The sequence below is a fragment of the Capsicum annuum genome, chromosome 8 (assembly GCF_002878395.1).
Source record: "Capsicum annuum cultivar UCD-10X-F1 chromosome 8, UCD10Xv1.1, whole genome shotgun sequence".
Lineage (NCBI taxonomy): Eukaryota > Viridiplantae > Streptophyta > Magnoliopsida > Solanales > Solanaceae > Capsicum > Capsicum annuum.
The window spans coordinates 171,455,718-171,478,451 of record NC_061118.1 but is presented as its reverse complement, the minus strand read 5'-3'; the positions used below and the strand labels follow the sequence as shown (position 1 = coordinate 171,478,451).

Genomic DNA, 22,734 nt, shown 5'->3' with positions numbered 1-22,734 from the left:
TAGCCGATACGTTCCACCAAATGACCGTGGTCAAACCACGAGATCGAGGGGTGCTAACACCTTTCCTTCGGTCAATAGAATTCCTTAGCCAGAATCTCTGTTCGTGGATCAGTTTTAAGACTCATAACCATTTTGAAAAATGATATCCAAGGGTAACTTGGCACACCCGATTTATGCCAAGTGGCGACTCTGAGTTTTTTGAATATAAAAAGTCCTTTTCGAAATAAATCTTCATTTTGTCACTGTAATGACGAAACCCTTTCAAACTTAAAATATTATCTTTTCAGAGTTAAAAAGAGGTGTGACAATGCCTGACAGGAAAATTGTTGAAAAAGTTCTTCGAACTCTAACAGACAAGTTCATATATGTTGTAGTATCTGAAGAATCAAAAGATACTGACAATATGTCCGTCGATAAACTACAGAGTTTGGTAGCGGTGCATGAACAAAAATTCCACCGACCAAGTAATGATGAGGAGGATCAAGCTCTGAAAGTAGAAAGTCACTCGGGAACAAGCAACAAAGGAAGAGCACCTTACAGACGAAGGGGGCGAGGAAGAGGAAGAACAACTTTCAACAAAGCAACTGTTTAATGTTATAAATTCCATGACTTGGGATATTTTCAATATGAATGTCCAAAGTTGTACAAAGAAGCAAATTATGCAGAATTAGAAGAAGATGATGAGCTATTGTTAATGGCCTACTTAGAACAACATGAAGCAAAGAGGAGAGATGCATGGTTCTTGGATTATGGATGCTCAAATCACATGTGTGAAAATCAAGGTCTGTTTTCGAGCCTGGGCACAAATTTCTCTCACACTATCAAGATTGGAAATAATACAAGAATAAAGGTTACAGGAAAAGAACTGTGAAATTATTACTGTAGGGAGTTTGTTATTCCGTTGGTGATGTATATTGGGTTCCTAAACTCACAAATAATCTCTTGAGCATCAGGCAACTTCAAGAAAAAGAATTAGTTGTGTTATTTAAAAATGATATTTGCAGTGTTTATCATCCACAGAGAGGAAAGATGGCAGAATTCATTATGAGTGCAAATCAAATGTTTATTTTGCTTGCTGACCACTTATCCATAAATGTTGAAGAAAGATGTCTTCAAATCAATAACATGGATTAGTCAACTTTATGGCACTACCGTTATGGCCATCTCAATTACAAAGGCCTGCACACCTTGAAATATAAAAATACGGTGAAAGGTTTGCCACAAATTGAAGCACCAAATACCACTTGCGAGGCATGCATGAAAGGCAAGCAATATCAAACCCGAATTTCTAAAGAGTCAGTGGAGAGCAACTAAAAAATTGGGTCTCGTTTCTATTACACCAGCTTCAAGTAGCTAGAAAAGGTACTTATTGTGTTTTATAGATGATTTTTATAGGAAAGCATGAGCTTATTTTCTTTTGGAAAAATTAGAAACATTTTATCACTTTAAATGTTTCAAAACACTTGTGGAGAAAGAAATTGGGATTCCCATTAAATGCTTAAGAACAGATAGAGGAGTAGAATTCAATTCTGCATAATTCAATGATTTTTTCAAATAATATGGCGTGAGGAAACAATTGACCACAACCTACACTCCACAACAAAATGGAGTGGCTGAACGCAAGAATCGTACGGTGATGAACTTGGTGAGAGCTATGTTGACCGAGAAGAAAGTACCTAAGATTTTTTGGCCAGAAGCAGTTAGGTGGACGATTCATGTCTTGAATCGATCACCCATGCTAGCTGTAAAGGACATGACCCCAGAAGAGGCATGGAGTGAAGAGAAGCCATCAGTGGATTACTTTCGAGTGATTGGATGCATGGGACATATTCATATTCCAGATGCTAGGAGAACCAAACTTGAAGATAAAAGTGTGAGTTGTGTTCTATTCGGGGTTAGTGGTGAATCCAAAGGGTACAGAATGTTTGATCCGGTTGCCAAAAGAATTATAGTTAGTCGTGATGTAATTTTTGAAGAATATCGTATGTGGGATTGGAATGCAAAATCTCAAGGAGAACAACTAATGGAATTAGATTGGGGAGACAACACTGAAGAAGAGAACAAAGCTCAAGAAGGAGAAGTCTCAGAAGCCGACATGAATTAACCGATCAGAAATAACTCATCAACTGCTACTCCAGAGCTGGTATTAAGGGAGAGTAGAAATCGATGTCCACCTGTGTGGTCGGCAGATTATACTTTCGTTGAAGATTTGTCTGAAGAAAATGAAGCAAATTTTTCTTTTTTGGTGATATCAGATCCTACAAGCTTTGAGGAGGAGACAAGCCATGGATGAAGAAATCAAATCCATTGAAAAAAAATCAGACATGGCGCTTGATGGAACTGTCTGCTGATGCAAAGAAAATAGGAGTAAAATGGGTTTATAAAACCAAGCTAAATAAGCTTGGTGAAATTGACAAATACAACGCCAGGTTGGTGGTTAAAGGCTATACTCAAGAATATGGGATTGATTATACTGAAGTTTTTGCACCCGTAGCATGAATGGATACAGTAAGAATGATCATAGCCTTTGCGGCTCAAAGGGGTTAGAAATTGTATCAATTAGATGTCAAATCGGCTTTTCTATATGGTGAGTGGAAGGAAGACGTTTTTGTTGAACAACCAAATGGTTATGAAAAAAGAAGAAGTGAACAACTGGTTTATAAACTACAAAAGGCACCTTATGTACTAAAACAGGCACCTAGAGCTTGGTTTAGTCGAATATAGTCCTATTTCATCAAGGAAGGATTCAAAAGAAGCTCTAATGAACAAACACTCTTTGTTAAAATAAAGGGAGGTAAAATTCTCATTGTTAGTATTTATGTTGATGATCTTTTATTTACTGGTGATGATGAAGAGATGTTGAGTGAGTTTAAATGTTCCATGAAAAAGGAGTTTGATATGACGAACTTAGGTCCGATGAGGTTTTTTCTTGGAATTGAGATGATACAAAGACCTGATGGTGTCTTCATATGCCAAAAAAAGTAAGAACCAAGTGTATTTCAACACTAACTCCTAATGAATGTAATAATCAAAACCACACTCTTACGGTGACCGCCAAGGGAATCAACTTACCTCAAGATCCACTGTTTCCAAGCAAAGGTCAATATTGACTTTTCCAAGCCCTATACTAAGGATGGATTTTCCAAGCCCTAACTAAGACTACACTAAGGTGGTCTACTCTCAAGAAAAAGGATTTCCAAGTGTTTCATACATTCATCACTCAAAACTAATGAGAAAAGACCTAAAAGAGACTACATATAGTATATTACAAAAGAAAGATAAAATGACTCCAATGCCCTTAATGAGGTGGGGTAGCCATAGAGTGCCATTTAGACAAGTCTAAATGACCAAAATGCCCTTAAGGCTAAGTGACCAAAATGCCCTTAATAAAGGGAACAAAATCGTGAACCACCAAGTATGGCCCAAACCCGAGAGTCCTCAAGTCATCAAGTCTCTAAGCAATATTCCACACTCGAATTTGTTTAATGGCATGCTCAAGAGGACCCCTCCAAGCATGATCCTGTTCCCTCCATGCGACCAAAGCTTGATTCTTCACTTAGTAACTTTGAATGATATCATCGAAAGCTAATGCAGCCATTTGACTTGTATTATCAATGATACGAAAAACGAAGCTAGAAACCAAAACTATAACTCAAGAAAGGAGATGAAAATGATAACAATGACACAAGATGAAACAAGACACGGATTCAATACAAACACAAGAGAAATTGCATAGAAAATAAAGATAGATAATGAGATCAAGATTATTACAAGATTAAGAACCAAGTGTATTTCAACACTAACCCCTAATGAATGTAATAATCAAAACCACATTCTTACGGTGACTGCCAAGGGAATCAACTTACCTCAAGATCCATTGTTTCCAAGCAAAGGTCAATATTAGCTTTTCCAAGCCCTATACTGAGGATGGCTTTTCCAAGCCCTAACTAAGACTACACTAAGGTGGTCTACTCTCAAGAGAGAGGATTTTCAAGTGTTTCATACATTCATCACTCAAAACTAATGAGAAAAGACCTAAAAGAGACTATATATAGTATATTACAAAAGAAAGATAAAATGACTCCAATGCCCTTAATGAGGTGGGGTGGCCATGGAGTGTCATTTAGACAAGTCTAAATGACCAAAATGCCCTTAAGGCTAAGTGACCAAAATGCCCTTAATAAAGGGAACCAAAACCGTGAACCACCAAGTATGGCCCAAACTCGAGAGTCCTCAAGTCATCAAGGCTCCAAGCAATATTCTACACTTGGATTTGTTTAATGGCATGCTCAATACGACCCCTCCAAGTATTCCCGTGCCCTCCATATGACCAAAGTTTGATTCTTCACATAGTGACTTTGAATGATATCATCGAAAGCTAATGCGGCCATTTGAATTGTATCAATTTTTAAGCCGATTTGTAATAGAAAATTACAATTCAATTTGTAATCTATCATTCCAGGACAAAAGATTGAAAAAGATGAAGATGGCATAAAGGTGGATGCAACTCAATACAAGCAGATAGTGGGGAGTCTGATGTATCTCACAGCCACTCGTCCAGATCTCATGTTTGTTGTAAGTCTTATTAGTCGTTTTATGGCATGCCTAACACAACAACACTTTGCAGCAGTAAAAAGAGTATTAAGGTACTTAAAAGGTATTGTGAACTATGGTGTGTTTTACAAAATAGGGGGAGCTAGTGAGCTGGTTGGATTCACTGATAGTGACTATGCTAGCGACATGAATGATAGCAAAAGTACGTCAGGCTACGTGTTTATGACGAGTGGAGGAGCAATAGCTTGGTCATCTCGAAAGCAACCTATCGTTACCTTGTCAACTACAAAGGCTGAGTTTGTTGCAGCTGCTGCATGCGCTTGTCAAGCTATTTGGATGAGGAGGATCTTAAAAGAAATTGGCCATTTTCAGGTAGCTGGTACAAAATTAATGCGTCGACCATTAAGCTATCCAAGAATCCGATTCTACATGGTCGTTCTAAACACATAAGGGTAAGATTTCATTTCCTAAGGAATCTTACTAGAGAAGGAGCTGTTAACTTGTTGTTTTGAGGCACTTGCGATCAACTTGCAGACCTGCTGATGAAACCTCTCAAAGTGGAAGCATTTCAGAAACTGCGTGAAGAGCTTGGCACGTGCACAAATTCAGATTTGAACTAATCCTTGACAAGAGGAATAAGTTCAAGGGAGGGATTGTTAGTAGACTTTGAATTGATCAAAGATTGTTGCATGAAGTCCTATTCTTTTGGGTTGTTAGACATTATTTTATTTTTCATTATCTTAACTATTTAGCAGATTTTATGGTCTATTATTTCTCTTCTTGTTAAGTGTAGGTCTATATTAAGTCTAGAGTAAGCTCAATAAAACCATCACTTAAAAATCCCAATTGTTTGTGTTTCTTTTTCAGCTTTCTTTGTTGTATATCTTTACATTAGAGGCCTGACAGGTACAGGCCTGAGTTGGAGAGTTTAAGTGAAATGTTGAGACAAATTTAAGGTCCTATCAATCACTTGAGCCTTTATTTTATTTAAGCATACTTAATTAATATGTATTTTACTTCATTAAATTACTTAACTTTGATAAATTAAATTAGTTTGGTGTGAACACCAGGTGTGGATAAGTTTACACCCCAAAAACTTATTTGCACTCAGTGTTTACACCAAGCTAATATATGTATGCCATATGTTTGAATGTATTGGCATACTATATGTTTGAATGTAAAGTTAGATGGACTAATCTCTGTTGAGTTATTCAACAAAAGGAAATTAAAATTCTGCTCTTGGACATACAACCTAATCACCGAGAGATATTTTTTGGACATTTACCTTATTAGTATAAAAGTCGTGTCTTTCTATAACAGTAATAATGAAATTATCTGGATATAATCCCTCACAGTAGGAAATATAAGAGAAACATTATCAAAAGTTGAAGGAAATAGGGTAGCTTATATGAGATTAATTTGATAACGTATACTTGGGGATTGAAATTTTATACTTATTGTATACACGCTTCTGGATACGGAATTCCAACACAATGACAATAAAGAAGAAATCAAACACATGTGACAATGGTAACATTGTATCCAGAAATTGCAGTAGTAGAATTGAGCGAATAAGTTTGAGCCAGAGCATACCCACGACCGAACCGGGTTCATTACCGGGTACAAGCTTAATAGGCTTAATGAACTCCCTTGGTAGATACCATCCGTGAACCAAAAGCTCATCACCATGATGAGGTTTAAATCAGTTTGACTAGCGAATACATACAGTCCGCGGGCTCGGCCTACTATCTTTGAAGTTGGGTTAGGTCCAACAGTAAGTAGATCATCAAGCATATTCAGAACTCCAAACATGGTAGTCGTATTGATGGTTCCAGCAGCTTGTGCGATCGGGACTACACTTGGATTTGGTCCACTGGGCGTGTCATGGAAGTAGAACTGAAGAGTTGTTACCACTTTCTTGCCTGTGTCAACCCTTTTGGCCCATGACTCTTGGCCTTGCCCTTCAGCCACCCGTATGAATATTGTCATCGCGACAATGAGAATAACTGTTCCCATGGCCTCTCTCACACTTACCATTATGTTGTATGTCAACCTGACGGATGAATAGAAAAAAGAAAAGGTATCACTTATAGGGAGGAATGCAAAGTTATGTTGAGGGGATAGTGCTTTTTATAAGCAGAGCTGTGGAGATTAGTTATAATTACTCTTGTGCATGCAAACAAATCAAGCAGGCTGCACTGCCAACTAATCTGGCGCCTCATAGAAGTTATGTTGAACTCCTCAGAAAAGAAAAAACGTAGAATTTTCATAAAATTAATCATGAAGTCAAGATAGTATATGTGTGGTGCAATATTTGCATCACAACAAATATGACAAAAATATTTTTCTACTCTACTTTTCAAAGTTAATTTTAACTATTTATGATCCAAAGTATCCGTCAAGTATACTAGGAAATACATGGAGATATGTAATTTCCTCCAACTTACACGAGATATTTATAGGATCTTTTTCGTCATTTCAAATTGTAAATAGTTATGTTGATCATTTCTTCATACTCAGACAACTAGGAAAATAACATTTGTATCGTCATGTTGCGTCAAATTTGTATCTTACTCCTTTTCTTTTTGGAACTATTTCCTCATCATTTTTCAATGATGATGGGATGGTGGATGTGGACTAGTCTTATGGGTTCATAGGAATTTAGTAGCAATTGCTTATATACCATATATGTGTAATAAAAACACTCAATAAATATCGATAAATATTTAATTGTGAATCCAATTAATTATTACATAGTATACATTAATTTAATATCACTATAGGAATCCTTGAACTTCAAATGTTAGATCCACTTAAGCTAAGATCGACGTCTTGGCTGAAAATATGAGGAATAAAATAGTTGGTAAGTGTCTGTGTTTAGTTCATCAACTTTACTTGCTAAGTGTGGATGTCAACAAAAGCATCCAAAATTAACTGCCATTAACATGACACCAACCACGAGAATCCCACGTAGGTATGAATTTTGACAAAATTTTGAGAGCTCCAAAATGTCACCTTCAGGTTCTTGTTGATTATGATTTAGAGCAGGTTCTTTAGCGTGAACATAGAGAAGGTGGTTATTGGTATGAAAAGCAAGATGAAATTTTTTATAACAAAATAAGTGAATCCAAACATGCTCTTAACCATAAATCACGAGTTTGAATTTTTATAATTGAAAATAACTCTTAGCAAGAAGCTCTTCCCATTCTATGGTCCAAGCATGAATGACACAAACTTGAATTAATCGGGTCGGTAAATTCAAATACTAACTAATACGTAAAGCAAAACTAAAGAAACTTACATATTTTTCTAATAGTAGTACATTTTTAGGGCAAAAATGTAGGAGGCTTTCTAATTAGTGTTGCTTGCTCAAAGCCATAGGCAATTTCAATCAATTTAGGTTCTGAACCTTTCAACCCACTAAAACAAATGCCAATAGGCACCCCTTTGTCATATGCAGCAGGCACACTAATTGCTGGAAATCCACCAATTGCAAGAACTGCAGCAACACTAGATCCACCAGTCACCAATGCATCCAACTTATACTACTTCATAAACTTTACATATCCCTCTTTTGTTAATCTTGACAAATTTCTCAAAGCATTCAATTCAGTTTCCTCAATTCCATTTATTGCTTCAGCTGCTAAAAATATATCTTGACCAAAGTCCTTTAGCATCTCCTGAAATGACAAATAAAAGTTGAGTAACTTTTGGTGGAATTGACACTTATATAAGTTGAATGATCACCCGTGAAATTAACCCATAACGTACCAGTTCAGGATTTTTTTGATTGAAGATTATTACATCTTCTAAAGACCGAACTGGGGAATCGACGAGCTCTTTTAGATAAGCATTTAAGGCTATCTTGAATTCAGCCAACACTGCAATTGCTTCACCACTCAGATTAAAGTCCAAAATTATATCAAGGTTGGCTATGTTCACATTATCTACCAAGACTGCACCTTGTTGCCTGCATATGAGGAGAACAGGAAATTGTTGAGATGTACAACTATCTCATTTATAAGGTTAAAGTAAAACACACTTCAACATGACATTAAAAATAGGCAGAGATCCCGAATTCAAGTCTCACTGCCATATCTTCACCGACACTTGAAAGATTAAGTGTACTATCTCAAACGGTTAACCTTTTAGATGAGATAAACGAACACTTTTAACAAAACATGATATCTTCAGAACCAACTAAGTTACCTGAGTGTTTGTAGATGTTTCTCAAAAGTATGAGCCAGGGCATGATTATTAGTGAAGTTGAAGAAGGGCTCCCTCACTATTCCAATTCTCTTGCCCTTAAGGCCATCTATTTTGAGAAATTGAGTATAACCACCAGGAGGAACGAATTTAGCTGCTGCACCAGTTGCAGCTGCGTCGTTGTGATCAAAGCCTACGATGGCATCAAGAACGTGAACAGCATCCGCTACTGTTCTACCAATTGGTCTGTTCAACCAAAGCATATCACAAGTTATTAGTATTATCATTTTGTTATCATTCAGAAGAAATATCGAATCAATGGATGTGGATTTAGAACAATCGTACCCAACGGTGTCTTGTCTAGGAGTGATTGGAATGACCCCTGCTCGGCTAGTGAGTCCAACGGTTGGTTTGATGCCTACAACCGCATTGGAACTGGCTGGACATAAGATGGAACCACGGGTCTCTGTCCCTATTGACAGAGACACCATGTTGGCTGCCACTGATATTGCTGATCCAGTACTCGAGCCACAAGGGTCCGCTGAGAGAACATAAGGATTCTGCATAGGAGTTCAAAAAAGTGTGTACTTCATATAATTAACTGGCTTTTGCTTAATAACTTAGTTCTTCCTGCTCTTTGCTTAATGTGCACGGGATTGGCGAAAACAGAAGTGCTTTTCAGTGGTGTTACTACTCGGGCGCATTCTTTTCAGGTCCATTTGACATATATAACTTCCCTTTCCTTGTCCACCTCTAGGGCTCCAGCCATTGGGAGACTTTAGTGCCCGAAACTGCGCCCACTCGCTGAGGCTAGCTTTCCCTAGTACAATTGCCCCGGCTTTTCGTAGCTTTGTCACTATACCGGCATCACGGGGCACCACTGATCTCAGGATCCAGCAGTAGTGTTAAGCTTATCTTTGGATGCAATATTATCCTTGAGAAGCATTGGTACACCATGCAGCAGGGATAAAGAACAGTTTTTTCTATTTGCGTCGTTCCTCTCTTGGTCAGCCTTGTCAACTTCCAAGCGTGCATCGGGATTTATCTCAATCTTTACATATACTTTCATATGAGATGATCTCGCAATTCAACATAATTACCTCAATAACACTTTTAAGAACGGGATTAAGCCGTGAAATTTCTCCTAGGTAAAACTCCACAAGCTGCCTCGATGTAAGCTGGTTTTTGCTAAAAGCAAGCTGCAGATCACTAATGCTGGCTTCCTTAATCGAGAATGCATGGCAAGTATCAATATGCGAACATCCAAAAAGTGATAAGACCGCAAGGTGTAAGTAACACGAACAAGGAATTAATGTTCATGGCGCTAAAATAAGCCAATCAGCGAATTCCCTACGAAATGGATCTTATTGCACTTCACGCTCCAAATATTTGATGATTTAATTTAGCTTTCTTGAGTAAAAATAAGGAATTTGCACTTTTTATTGATTTCTATGAGTTAATTTAGATGAAAAATAATATGTAGAAACTAATTGCGGGATACTTCAGTGGAGTAAATCTATGCTTAAATTGCGAATGGGGCAGGCAGGGAATCAGAAAATGGCAAACTATCATAAAATCAGAACATTCTTTACATATTTGAGTCCATATGCTCTTGAAAATCATTATTTAGTGCCACTTCTTACTTTTGGTCACGGTATGTGTGTGTGTGCCGGCAGCATTCGGCAACTGACCATTTCTTATATGGAATTTTTCAATGTAACGTGGTATCTTATAGATGGACTGATTAGATCCTGTGCCTTATTCATTCTCAAGTTATTCAAGAAAAGGAAACTTACATTTCTTGGACATGCAATCTAATTAAGCTAATTAATGAAACACCATGGAAACAACCTCTGGCAAACATATAGGGTAAGGTGGCATACAATAGACCCTGTGGTCCAGCTCTTCCCCAAACCCCGTACATAGCGGGAACTTTAGTGCACCCGGATGCCCTTTAATGAAACAGCTTTATAAGTGGTAACATCATATAGCTAGATTGCCACTATTCTGAAACAGGCAATGAAATCTAGTTATAATAAAGAATGGGTGAAGAAGAAAGCAAAACAGGAAAAATATCCTCATAAAGGAAGTAGAATTCTAGAAGTAAACAATTTAACTCGAGTTACACTAGGTAAGTAGAAACAATGTCTCTGAAATTGAAAAAAGAAAAGAAGGAAATAATTTAGCTAAAACGGTTAAAGTAGAAGAAACTGTTTTTTCTCAACTAAGAGATGGTGCAGCAAAACAAAAGCATTCTTTTCTGTTAGTTCAACATAGCCAGTGGCCTGTCTTCTCAGCTTCTATGAAAGTATGTTGGTCATACTCTTTAAGTTTCTCCTGTAGTAAAAAGGTTCATTGTACACTATCATATTACTTCAAAGTATGTAAAGCACAGAAGATTGACAATTATTATTCCTCTTTCATTTAACTGTTTCTGTTTCTTGCTATTAGTTTCAGTTAACGCCTAAAGACCTTTGTTGCACAGTGAATTGCGTACCAAATCAGAGTTGCGTTCATTAAAAGCGATAATGTCGGCCAATGACCTAACAGGAGAAGTGATCAACTCTTTCAGGTAAGCATTGATCGAGCTCTTGAATTCAACCATCATCACCAATGCTTCACCGCTGTGATTTAGATCCATAATCTCTTCAATATCTCTTATGCGCAGGTTATCTACCAGAGTTGCTCCTTCTTGTCTAAAATTCCAACGTAAGGTCCACCAAATAATTACAAATAAAACGAGTAAAAAGGACTTCATACATTGGTTTGTGATTTTGCAGATAAAAAGATGACTTGAGGTAACAAAGATTCGTACCTTAATAAATCCAGGTGATGTTCAAAAGCTGTTTTTTCAATTGCTCCATGTATCATTTCCACAAGTGGATGTCTGACAATGCCTATTCGTTTCCTTTCCAGACCATCTTCCCTGAGAAACTGTTTGTAGCCACCCTCAGGAATATATTTAGCTGCTTCCGTGGTGACTTCATCTCTTGGATCTGATCCAACAATTACATCAAGCATGTAAACTGCATTGCTTACATTCCTGCATATAGACCTGAATAGCAAGGAAATGTTCTGTTTAAGACAGCTTCCTTATAAACATCAATCTCTCGAACACACCTTAACTTGTGAGATGATACAGTAACAGAACATTGATCAGATTTTGGATAATTAAGCTTCTACTTGTTTTATTTGTGTTTAGCAGTAATAGATTTAATGCAAAACAGGTTAAGGAAATACACTCGCCCAACAGTGTCCCAGAGGGGCGTCATTGGTATGATCCCAGCCCGACCTGTGAGCCCAACAGTAGGTTTCAGCCCTACAACCGAGTTATGATCTGCTGGACAGATGATGGAGCAGTGAGTTTCAGTCCCAAGAGAGACTGCAACCATATTTGCTGCAACAGATATTGCACAGCCACTACTCAATCCACATGGCGATCCAGACGGGCAATAAGGATTCTACATATTTTGAAAAGATAAATGTAATACATTCTTTGAAGGAACTCTTAGATGCTTGTAATGTTAAAAGTAGGACAGTTAGTCTTAGTAAGCTCGTAGATGATATATAATACTCTTCTTAGCTCTACAAATAAGAAGACGTTTTCAATTCTATACTAATAGTTCTGAAGAAGCATGAAAGATTATCCAAACAAGGAGCTTTATCGCATCATCCCTATGCCACACCATATGTTGGCACAATCTACAACAACAACCAAACCAGTGTAATCCCACAAAGTGGGGTCTGGGGAGGGTAAGATGAACGCAGACCATACCGCTACCTCCAAAGAAATAGAGAGGCTGTTTCCGATAGACCCTTGGCTCAAGATACAGAACAGTAAAAAGGGGATGAATGACGCAACAGAAAATCCATGATAAGAAATAATGACACTAGTAAACAGAGAAAATACGACATACGATAAATAAGGGCAACACGAAAGAGAGAAAATAAGAAGTATGCAAAAAGAAAAAAAAAATACGAAGGACACCTACCTAGTTGTAACATACTAGCACATACCAAAGACACCTAAGAATACTAAGATTCCTAAGATTACTAGCCCGGCAACACACGGTCTCCCCTAACCGCTTGCTACACCCCACACACTCACACTAACCTTCTACCCTTATCCACGACCTCAACACCTTCCTATCTAGGATCATGTCCTCAGTAAGCTGAAGCTACTCCATATCGTGTCTAATCACCTCCCTCCAGTATTTCTGTTAGAGATTCGAAGCTCGAGATCGCCATTAAAACATGAGAGAAAAACCCTAACTAGATGAAAGAGACGAAGGAGAGAGAGAAAAATATCTGTTCTTATTCCCAAAAGTATGTTTCCATAACAACCTCTTGTCCTTATATATTTTTCACATTTAATGAAAGCAAAAATTACAAAATAAAAAATACTTGGGCCTCCAGTTTATAACTACGACTGGGCCATGTTAAATGGGCCTCCGTAACACCCCCCTCAAGCTGGAGGGTGTGTGCACGCCCAGCTTGGAGAGAAAATGATGATGAAGAGGGCCACTGGGAGACTTTGTCATGATATCAGCAACATGATCAGCGGAAGCAACATGATGGAGAGATATAAGGTGAGCAGCAAGGCAATCACGAACATAATGACAATCGATCTCAATATGCTTCGTTCGCTCATGGAATACAGGGTTCTTGGCAATGTGAAGGGCAGCTGGGAACAGGAGAAGAAATATGAAGACCTAGATCAACAAACAAACGTATAAGCCAAACAATCTCAGCAACCACTTTACGTAATGCACGATATTCAGCCTCAACTGAAGAAAGAGCAATGGTGCGTTGCTTCTTACTCTTCCAAGAGATGGGACATCCACCAAAAAACACATAATAACCAGTGACAGACCTCCTCGAAAGAGGACATGCAGCCCAGTCAGAATCAGTAAATGCAGATAATGTAAATGAAGGGGAAGCTGGAAAAAAAATGCCCTGATCTAGGGTGTTAAGCAAGTAACAAAGAACATGAATCCCAGCTTTCATATGAGCAACACAAGGGGACTGTAGAAATTGGCTCAGGTGTTGTACAGCAAAAGAGATATCAGGTCTAGTATGCTGCAAAAAAATAAGTTTACCAACCAATCTCCTGAATAGTGAAGGTAAAAGATCACCCATATCAAGAACCAACTTCACAGAGGGTTCCAAAGGGGAAGTCACGGGAGTGAATTAAGAGCAATGGAATTCATCAAGCAGATCAGAAGTATATTTATGCTGATGTATAAGATAACCATCATCATGAGAAATGATTTCCAGCCCTAGAAAATAATGAACCATGCCTAAATCTTTAATCTTGAATTGGTGATCAAGAAAAGACTTAAGACTGTTCATTTCATCAATGTGAGACCCAGCTAACAAAATATCATAAACATAAACCACTAGAATAACCAAAGAATCACCAACAAATTTAGTGAATAGAGAGTAATCATTTTTGCTAGCGATGTAGCCTCTAGACAACAAGGCTTCAGACAGTTTGGAAAACCACTATCTGGATGCCTGTTTGAGGCCATATAAGGATTTCCTGAGCTTGCAAACCAAAGGAGTTGCACAAAAAGAAGAGGAAGAAACATCAAGGCCAGGGGGTATCTTCATATACATCTTCATGAAGGAAAGCATTATTGACATCCAGCTGGAAAACAGTCTAGTGATGTTTAGCAGCAAGAGATAGGAGGCATTTGACAGTGGTAAGTTTGACCACAGGAGAAAAAGTTTCATGATAATCAATGCCTTTCTTTTGAGTATCACCCTTAATGACAAGCCTAGCTTTATACCTCTCAACAGTACCATCACACCGTTGTTTGATTTTATACACCCATTTACAAGGGATAGCCTTCTTATTAGGAGGAAGAGGAACAATATCCCAAGTATGGTTGTCTTCAAGAGCCTTAAATTCATGTAGCATGGCCCCTTGCCAAGCAGGACTAGAAGCAGCCTGTTGGTAAAATAAAGGCTCATGCATGTGTATGTCAGCACTAGATACCTTGGAATTAACTTGCAAAGGAGAAGGAATAACAGAGAAGCAGACATAATCTTGAAGATTAGCTCGGGGATGAGATGACCTAGAGCTCCTCCTAAAAGTAGGGGTGGAAGAAGGATGTGGATGCACAGAAGAAGAAACAGTAGGATTAACAATAGGAAGTGTAGTAACAGTAGGGGGTTCAACATATTCAGGAGGTGCAGAAAAAGTAGAAAGGGAAGAAATAGGATAAGGAAATATATGTTCATGGAATATGACATCTCTAGAATAAAATATGGAGAAATTGGAGAGATTGAGAAGTTTGTAACCTTTTTTACCAAAAGGATAACCTAAGAATACACTAGAAATAGATCTAGATCCAAACTTATCCCTAAGAGGTGCAGGTGTGGCAGCATAAGCAAGACACCCAAAACTCTTCAGATGATCATAAGGAGGAACAGAAGGAAACCTATTGATCAGGTATGTGGCAGTTAATACACACTCACCCCAGTATTTCAATGGAAGTTTAGACTGGAACAGTAAAGCCCTGGAAACTTCTAAAAGGTGTTTGTGTTTTCTTCCCACCACCCCATTTTGTCGAGGAGTATGTGGAATGGTAGTCTGGTGTAGAATGCCTTGAGCAGAAAAAAACTTTTGCAAATCATGACTGGATCCCAGTTCAAAAGCATTATCAGATCGGAAAACCTGAACAGTATGATGATATTGAACCTGTACCATGGTCACAAAAGCTTTTAGGACAAAGGAAGCACTAGATTTAGTAGACAAAAGATGTGTCCAGGTAAATCTGGTGTAATCATCCACTAATGTGAGGAAATATCTGAATCCATTGTAAGTTTAGGTGTGGTAAGGACCCCAAACATCAATATGAACAAGTTAAAAAGGGCAAGAAGAAGTGGAAGAACTAGGTTGGAAAGGTAACCTGTGTTGTCTAGCTTTAGGACATATATCACACATGAAAGATTGTTTTGAAGATATCTTGCTAGATAAAAAATCAATAAATTGCATTTTATGAAAAGGGATATGACCAAGTCTTTGATGCCAGAACAAATCAGTTTTATTGACATTTTGTGAACAGGAAGTACAACTAGTAGAATCAGTAACACTACAAGTGATGTTAGGGAGAATATGATCAGGTGAAGAGAAGTAATACAACCCATGTGCAGCTTTACCAATTTTCAACTGCTTCTTCAGAGAAGGACCCTGTAAAATACAGTTAGATTTGGTGAAAATAGCAGTACATTCAAGTTGAGAGAGGAGCTTGTGTATGGACATGAGGTTGAACTGGAAAGATGGGACTAAGAAGACATTGTGTAGAGTTACATCAGGTCTGAGTTTTAATGACCCAGTTGACACAACTTTAACCTTATATCCATTGGGAAGGCTAATTAACTGAGGTAAATCTAGAAGGACTATATTGTGTAGAAGAGATTTGTGGGGAGTCATGTGGTTTGTAGCTCCAGAGTCAAGTATCCAAGGATTTAGTCCTAGATTCGACACTACACTAGCATGAAAAGCAGTAGACAATACAGCAGGATGATTGAACACACCTGCAAAATGGGCAAAATCCTCAGTGGGTTGATGATGAGACCCAGAATGTGTAGAGGAGGATTTTCCCTCAAATGTATTGTGTAGTTGTTGAAGATGTTGATAATGTTGGAATTGGTCCTTGGTCAATTTATAATCACCATCCTCAATTTTGACATGAGAGGCAGAATGGTCCGCTGAGGAACTGTCAGATTGTGCAAGAGACACAAACCTTCTGCCTTTAGTGAATTTAAAATCAGCAGGGTAGCCATGGAGTTTGTAGCATTTATCAATAAGGTGTCCAGATTTCTTGCAATACTTGCAGAAAACAGGTGGAGAAGTGGAGGAGCTAGAATTAGGAGTAGAAGGTCTTCTGCCATCAGACTGAGATCTTCTAGCATCATATGGCAGTGGAGAGGAAAAATTCTTTTTAGAATCAAAGTTGAATCTTTGATTGTATCCTCTCCCTATAGAAGTATTCTGAGACACTGAATTGAAAGCAGCTAAATCATTTGAAAATCCAGGGATAGGAGGGGATGTCTCATGCTGCTTTTCAACATGTTGCAACATAGCATATGAAAAACTAAGGGAAGGTAGAGTAGGCATCATCAGAAGGTTACTCTTACAGAGTGAATACTCATCATTTAAGCCACTAAGAAATTGGAACAATTTTTGTTGTTCCATAAACTTCCCTAAAGCCCCATAAGTGCAAACAGGACCTACATAAGAGGTACTCAACTCATCCCAAAGGGTGCGCAGTTTGGTGAAATATGATGAAATAGTAGAAGAGCCTTGCACAGTAGAATTAATCTCTTTCTGGATCTGAATATATTTAGTACCATTAGACTGACCAAACTGTTCATTTATATCAGTCCAAATGTCTTTGGCCGAGTCAAAACACATTACACTAGTGGCCAATTCAGTAGACAATGAGTTTGTAATCCAAGCTATAACCATGTTGTTGCACCTCTCATAGAATGGGAAATAAGGAGATTTAGGAACAGGTTTGGACACAAGGCCAGTTACTAACCCCAATTTGTTCTTAGCAGACAAAGTTGTCATCATATTTTTACGCCAGACAACAAAACCATTACCATCAAACAACAGAGACACCAAATGTGTAACGGGATTATCAAAAGGATGCAGATATAAGGGATGAGTCAGGGAGACAGAAAATTCATCAAAACCAGAAGGAATAGCCACATTTTTCGCAGACGTAGATCCAGACGTAGTCATAGTGACTGATTCAACACCTTACAGATTTAGGGAAATGCAAAAATTGCAACAATTATAAGCACACCAGCTAGATCTCAGAAATGTTTATAAAAAATGAAACATACAGTGGCTAAAAATTCACATGCTAGGGTGTCATCAAATCTCAAAAATATACATCATCGATATAGGCACATGCTAGGTTTTTCAGCCAAAAAAAAACAAATAGGGTCAGATTTGCGAACAGAACAGTCGCTAGATCCCAAAATAGGTCACATTCACGAATATCACAATCAACAGATCATGAAAAAAAACGATTACCGACCTTCTTCATAACCTGAAGAAGCAAGGCCTTGAAAAATACCGATTTCGAAAGAAAATCCCAAAATAACGATAGCAGCGATTTTGCACCTAACCAGAAACCCTTCGAGGGTAGTATCGGAAGATAGAGGAACTCGTAAGGATCACGAACCTAAGCTCTGATACCATGTTAGAGCTTCGAAGCTCGAGATCGCTATTAAAACAAACCCTAACTATGAAAAAGATGAAAGAGACGAAGGAGAGAGAGAAAAATATTTGTTCTTATTCCCAAAAGTATGTTTCCAGAAGGACCTCTTGTCCTGATATATTTTTCACATTTAATGAAAGCAAAAATTACAAAATAAAAAATACTTGGGTAACTACGACTGGGCTATGTTAAATGGGCCTCCGTTAACAATTTCTTCGACCTACCTCTACTCATCCATGAAGCCATCCAAAGCTAGTCTCTCACACATACGAACTGGGGCAGCCGCGCCCCTCCTCATCACATGCCCAAACTATCTCAGTCTTCCTTCCCTCATCTTGTCCTCCATTAAAGCCACTCCCACCTTCTCCCGGATAACTTCATTTCTAACTCGGTCCCCTCTAGTAAGCCCACACATCCAACGCAACATCCTTATTTCTGCCACCTTCAATCTTTGGATGTGGGAGTGCTTGACTGGCCAACACTTAGATCCATACAACATGGCCGGGCGGATTGCCACTCTATTGAATTTACCTTTAAGCTTAAGAGGCACCTTCTTATCACACAACATTCCTGAGACGAGCCTCTACTTCATGCAACCTACTCCAATACGCATAGAAACATCCTCATCAATCTCCCCGTTCCCCTGAATCGTAGACCCAAGATACTTAAAACTATCCCTCTTACAAACCTCCTGGCGTCCAACCTCACCACCACTTCTTCCTCCTGCCTCAAGTCACTAAACTTGCATTTCAAATACTCCGTCTTGGACCTACTCAACCTGAACCCCTTAGCCTCAAGGGTTTGCCTCCAAACCTCCAATTTGTCATTCACACCCCTCCGCGTCTCATCAATCGGCACTACATCATCCGCAAATAACATACACCAAGGCACCTCGCCCTGAATACTCCGCGTCAACACGTCCATCACTAACGCAAATAAGAAAGGACTAAAGGTCGAACCCTGATGCAACCCTGTCTCGACCGAAAAATGCTCAGAGTCTCCTCCCGCCGTCCTCACCCGGGTCTTCCCTCCATCGTACATGTCCTTAATAGCTCGGATGTAAGCCACCGGGACCCCCTCACCTCCAGACATCTCCACAGAACCTCCCTCGGGACTTTATCACATGGACATTAACAAGGTCGCCCAAAAGGCATGTAAACCAAAAGTCTTACACGGTTCTCAACCACATCAGGTAAAATACACTTTCTGAAAGAAAATATTTTTAAAGGAAATCATGCACTCCTAGTTTCACATTCCAATTCATGAGCATCCAAATCACCTAATTACAGAAATTGCTAAACTATGTAGGCCGAAGAAGTACTGGGATGAGGTGATTAGGCGGGACATGGAGCAGTTACAGCTCACCGAGGACATGACCCTAGATAGGAAGGTCTGGAGGACGCGAATTAGGGCAGAGGACTAGGGCCAGTTTTGGGTCGCTAGTATAGGGAATTACTTGGTGGGGGTTTTATTCCTGTTATGATTCCGTGTTCCCTGTTCCATGTTTTATTACGAATCTGTGTGTTTTCCTCTGCTTTCCTCTGTTCTGTATTACTTATGGGTGCCGTATTTATGTTATGTAATCTGCTTCTGTGCTTTACTATGTGTTTGTGTGGTATCTCGTGCCTTGAGCGGGGTCTATCGGAAACAGCCTTTCTACTTCTTTAGAGGTAGAGGTATGGACTGCGTACATCTTACCCCCCAGACCCCACTAGGTGGGAATACACTGGATTTGTTGTTGTTGTTGCTAAACTATGTCCTATAGGTGAGGTGTGAGAGTCTGGCTATGGATGGTTTTAGGTGGGGTAGAGGTAGGCCGAGAAAATATTGGATGGAGGTGATTAGGCATGATATGGAGTAGTTACAGCTTACGGAGAACAATGACCCTTGATAGGAAAGTGTGAAGGACGCGGATTAGGGTAGAGGGTTAGGGGGTAGGGGTGCGTCTGGGACAGTAGGGAGGAGTACTTTGTTTGAGTGATGTCTATAATTTAAAATAGATAGTTTATAGTATTATCTTGTGGTTGTGTTGTTTCCTGTATTATCTAGCAGAGTTAGTTTATTTTGCCTACTGTATTAGTTTATATACTTTTATGTTTTGTATTTGTTATACTATTATCAGTCCTGAGCCGGAGGTCTATCGGAAACAACCTCTCTACTTCACCTGAGGTAGTAGTATAGTCCGCTTACACTTTACCCTCCCCAGACCCCACTATGTGGAAATACACTGGATATGTTGTTACATATCCTATAGGCCATGTGAACCGATGGACATCACTGCATGGAAAGTTACGACGTGTATGTTACTTCTCATTCTCAAAAAAGAAAAATTACCTTACCTTAATTTGGTAAATCTTATCTAGATTGTCAATATTCAAGTGTAGTATCCAGAAAGAAGATAGCAGATAGAGTACAGGTATTGGCACAAAGTTGACCATGGGAACACTTAATGATAATAGTAAAAGACCACATCTGATAGAACATCAGCACCATTTTTCACATTAAGATATCACTCACCAATCCAAGAAAAGAAGGTTTCATATAAATGAATCAAAATGGAGAGGAATGGGTGTTAAGAATTCATATAACCAACAAAAATTAGTTTGGATTTGAGGTGGAGTATGTTTAAATCTGTTCATTAATGACACAACGTGCCCAAATCCAACTTGACAAAATGACAAAGAACAATCTAAAAAAGGACAGCCCGGTGCACTATCTATTAATTCAACGACAAAGAAGCTAAAACCACAATCTAAAAAAGTACATTCACCAGCCATACACAAGGATAGATATCAAAGAATGTGAGCCATGAGCTAATTACATTTGGTTCTTAATATGCACAGGTGAACAGTATTTACCTTCAGGTTAGTCTTTACCAACATATCTACCTTCAGATAGATATGTTGGCACAATCTATCTACAAAATATAGTCATCCGCTTTCAGAACTATTGCCTCTTGCTCTCTCTCTACTTTTTCTCAAAGTATTTTTCACGTTTTGCTTTCTTGAGGACTATTTGATATGTACGACCAAAGATTTCGAATTCTACAAGCTAACTGAGAAAAAAAAATTATCTACACAGTTAAATCACTTATAAGGTCATTACAAATAAATCCCTATGATAAGCAATCTCCCATCAACACATACACCACCAGAAAACTCTATCAACTAAGGCTTGCCTGGACAGACAAAGAAAAATCACGATCTCATATTCCTCAGCCATTTTATTTACCGCCAGGCCACACCCGTAGGTGAGTGTTTAGCACTTGTTTGGCATCTATTTCATACTAGGGAAAGCTGACAAATTACAACATAATCCGGAAACAGAGATCAAGCGATGAAACTAGAACTAGGCTTGACTCTCTCTCTCTTTCCCTCTCTCATCTCACGTGTATCTAGCGATTGGCTACAGATTTTAAACACGAAACTTAATCTTCAAATATTTTCAAGTTCTCAAAAACCACCTCAGATAAGTTTTTGGATTTTTGGGACTTCTACTCACGAAACTTCAAATTTCCCAGTAAAATGAATTGTTTAACCACAACTACTTGGCGATTGGCCACATACTCTGAAAATTTATCGTCAAATATCTCTTTGACCACGACACTTAATCTTTAAATATTTTCAAGTTCTCAAAAACTTGCTCACATAAGTTTTTGGGTTTTTTGAAACTTCCACTCACAAAACTTCAAACTTTCCCAGTAAAATGAACGTCCAAACACAAACTTCAAATTTCAAAAATCACATTCGGAAAAAAAAAAAAACTCAAATTTTCAAGTTTCAACTTAGCGTAAAATCTACAAAAAGAGTGATAAAGGAGAAAGAGTAACGAACCACTCCTTGTCCAGATCGAGCACACCAGCCATTAGGAACTCCAGTAAGAGAACGAAACTTATACCATTCACTCATACTTGCTTTTCCCAAAACAATAGCACCTGCTTTTCTCAACTTGTCCACTACTCCAGCATCTCGTGCCACTTCAGCTCCCAACAAAGCATATGAACCCGCACTAGTATTCATCTGGTCCTTCGTGCCAAATGTGTCCTTAACGAGCACAGGTATTCCATGTAACTCCCCTTTATTACCTCTGTTTAAATCAGCTTCATCAGCTAGATTTTGGGCCTCCGGGTTTACCTCAATAACACCACGAAGCAGTGGATTTAGGGTTTCGATTTGATGAAGCTAAAAATCAACTAGTTTTCTTGCAGTGAGTTTGTTTTCAGCAAATGCTTGGTGGATTTCTTTAATGGTGATTTCTTCAATCTTAATAACTGAGTTGCATTCCATTCTTCTTCTGATTATGATTCAGGATAATTAGTGTAGTGGTATAAAAATTGTGAGTTCTGAGATACGTATATGATTTAAATCAAGTCTAATTTATTTAATTACTAGTATTTTTTTTAATAGTAGTTTGTTCTGTGCAGAAGTAGCCATGTGCATAATTTCGTAATTCGTACGAGGTTGAATCTGCAAGCAATAGACTTGGGATGATTCTTTTAAATCTAAATTCCTTGAATTGCAAGTATATTAAACTTCATTTCCTTTTTTGACATTGAATCAATTAATTTGGAAACCTATTAAAGGAGAAAGTATAATCAAGACATAGCTATAAACGCACTTTTCGATCTCTACCAATGCGGGACAACTATAAGGACATGCCTTTCTGTTACTCTATGTTTATTATATACCCGCTTGCAAGTAGAAAATTAAATCATGGTATCAATTATATTTTT

At 38.4% G+C, this 22,734-nt stretch overlaps 2 protein-coding genes and 1 pseudogene across 2 annotated transcripts; all 3 read right to left on the bottom strand.

Annotated features, from left to right (window-relative positions):
• Positions 1-5,939: 5,939 nt before the first annotated feature.
• Positions 5,940-6,713, bottom strand: LOC107880033 (dirigent protein 23). Its single transcript, XM_016726956.2, has one exon. The coding sequence runs from the start codon at positions 6,589-6,591 to the stop codon at positions 5,959-5,961; it is 633 nt and encodes a 210-aa protein (XP_016582442.2). The 5' UTR covers positions 6,592-6,713; the 3' UTR covers positions 5,940-5,958.
• A 964-nt stretch (positions 6,714-7,677) lies between these two features.
• LOC107879563 lies at positions 7,678-10,070 on the bottom strand (annotated as a pseudogene).
• An 826-nt stretch (positions 10,071-10,896) lies between these two features.
• On the bottom strand, positions 10,897-22,699 carry LOC107840535 (probable amidase At4g34880). The gene is given in 5 exon segments (XM_047395199.1): positions 10,897-11,097; positions 11,258-11,456; positions 11,576-11,815; positions 12,007-12,221; positions 21,836-22,699. Coding segments are annotated over 5 exon segments (1,176 nt in total). The 5' UTR covers positions 22,289-22,699; the 3' UTR covers positions 10,897-11,028.
• Positions 22,700-22,734: the final 35 nt, after the last annotated feature.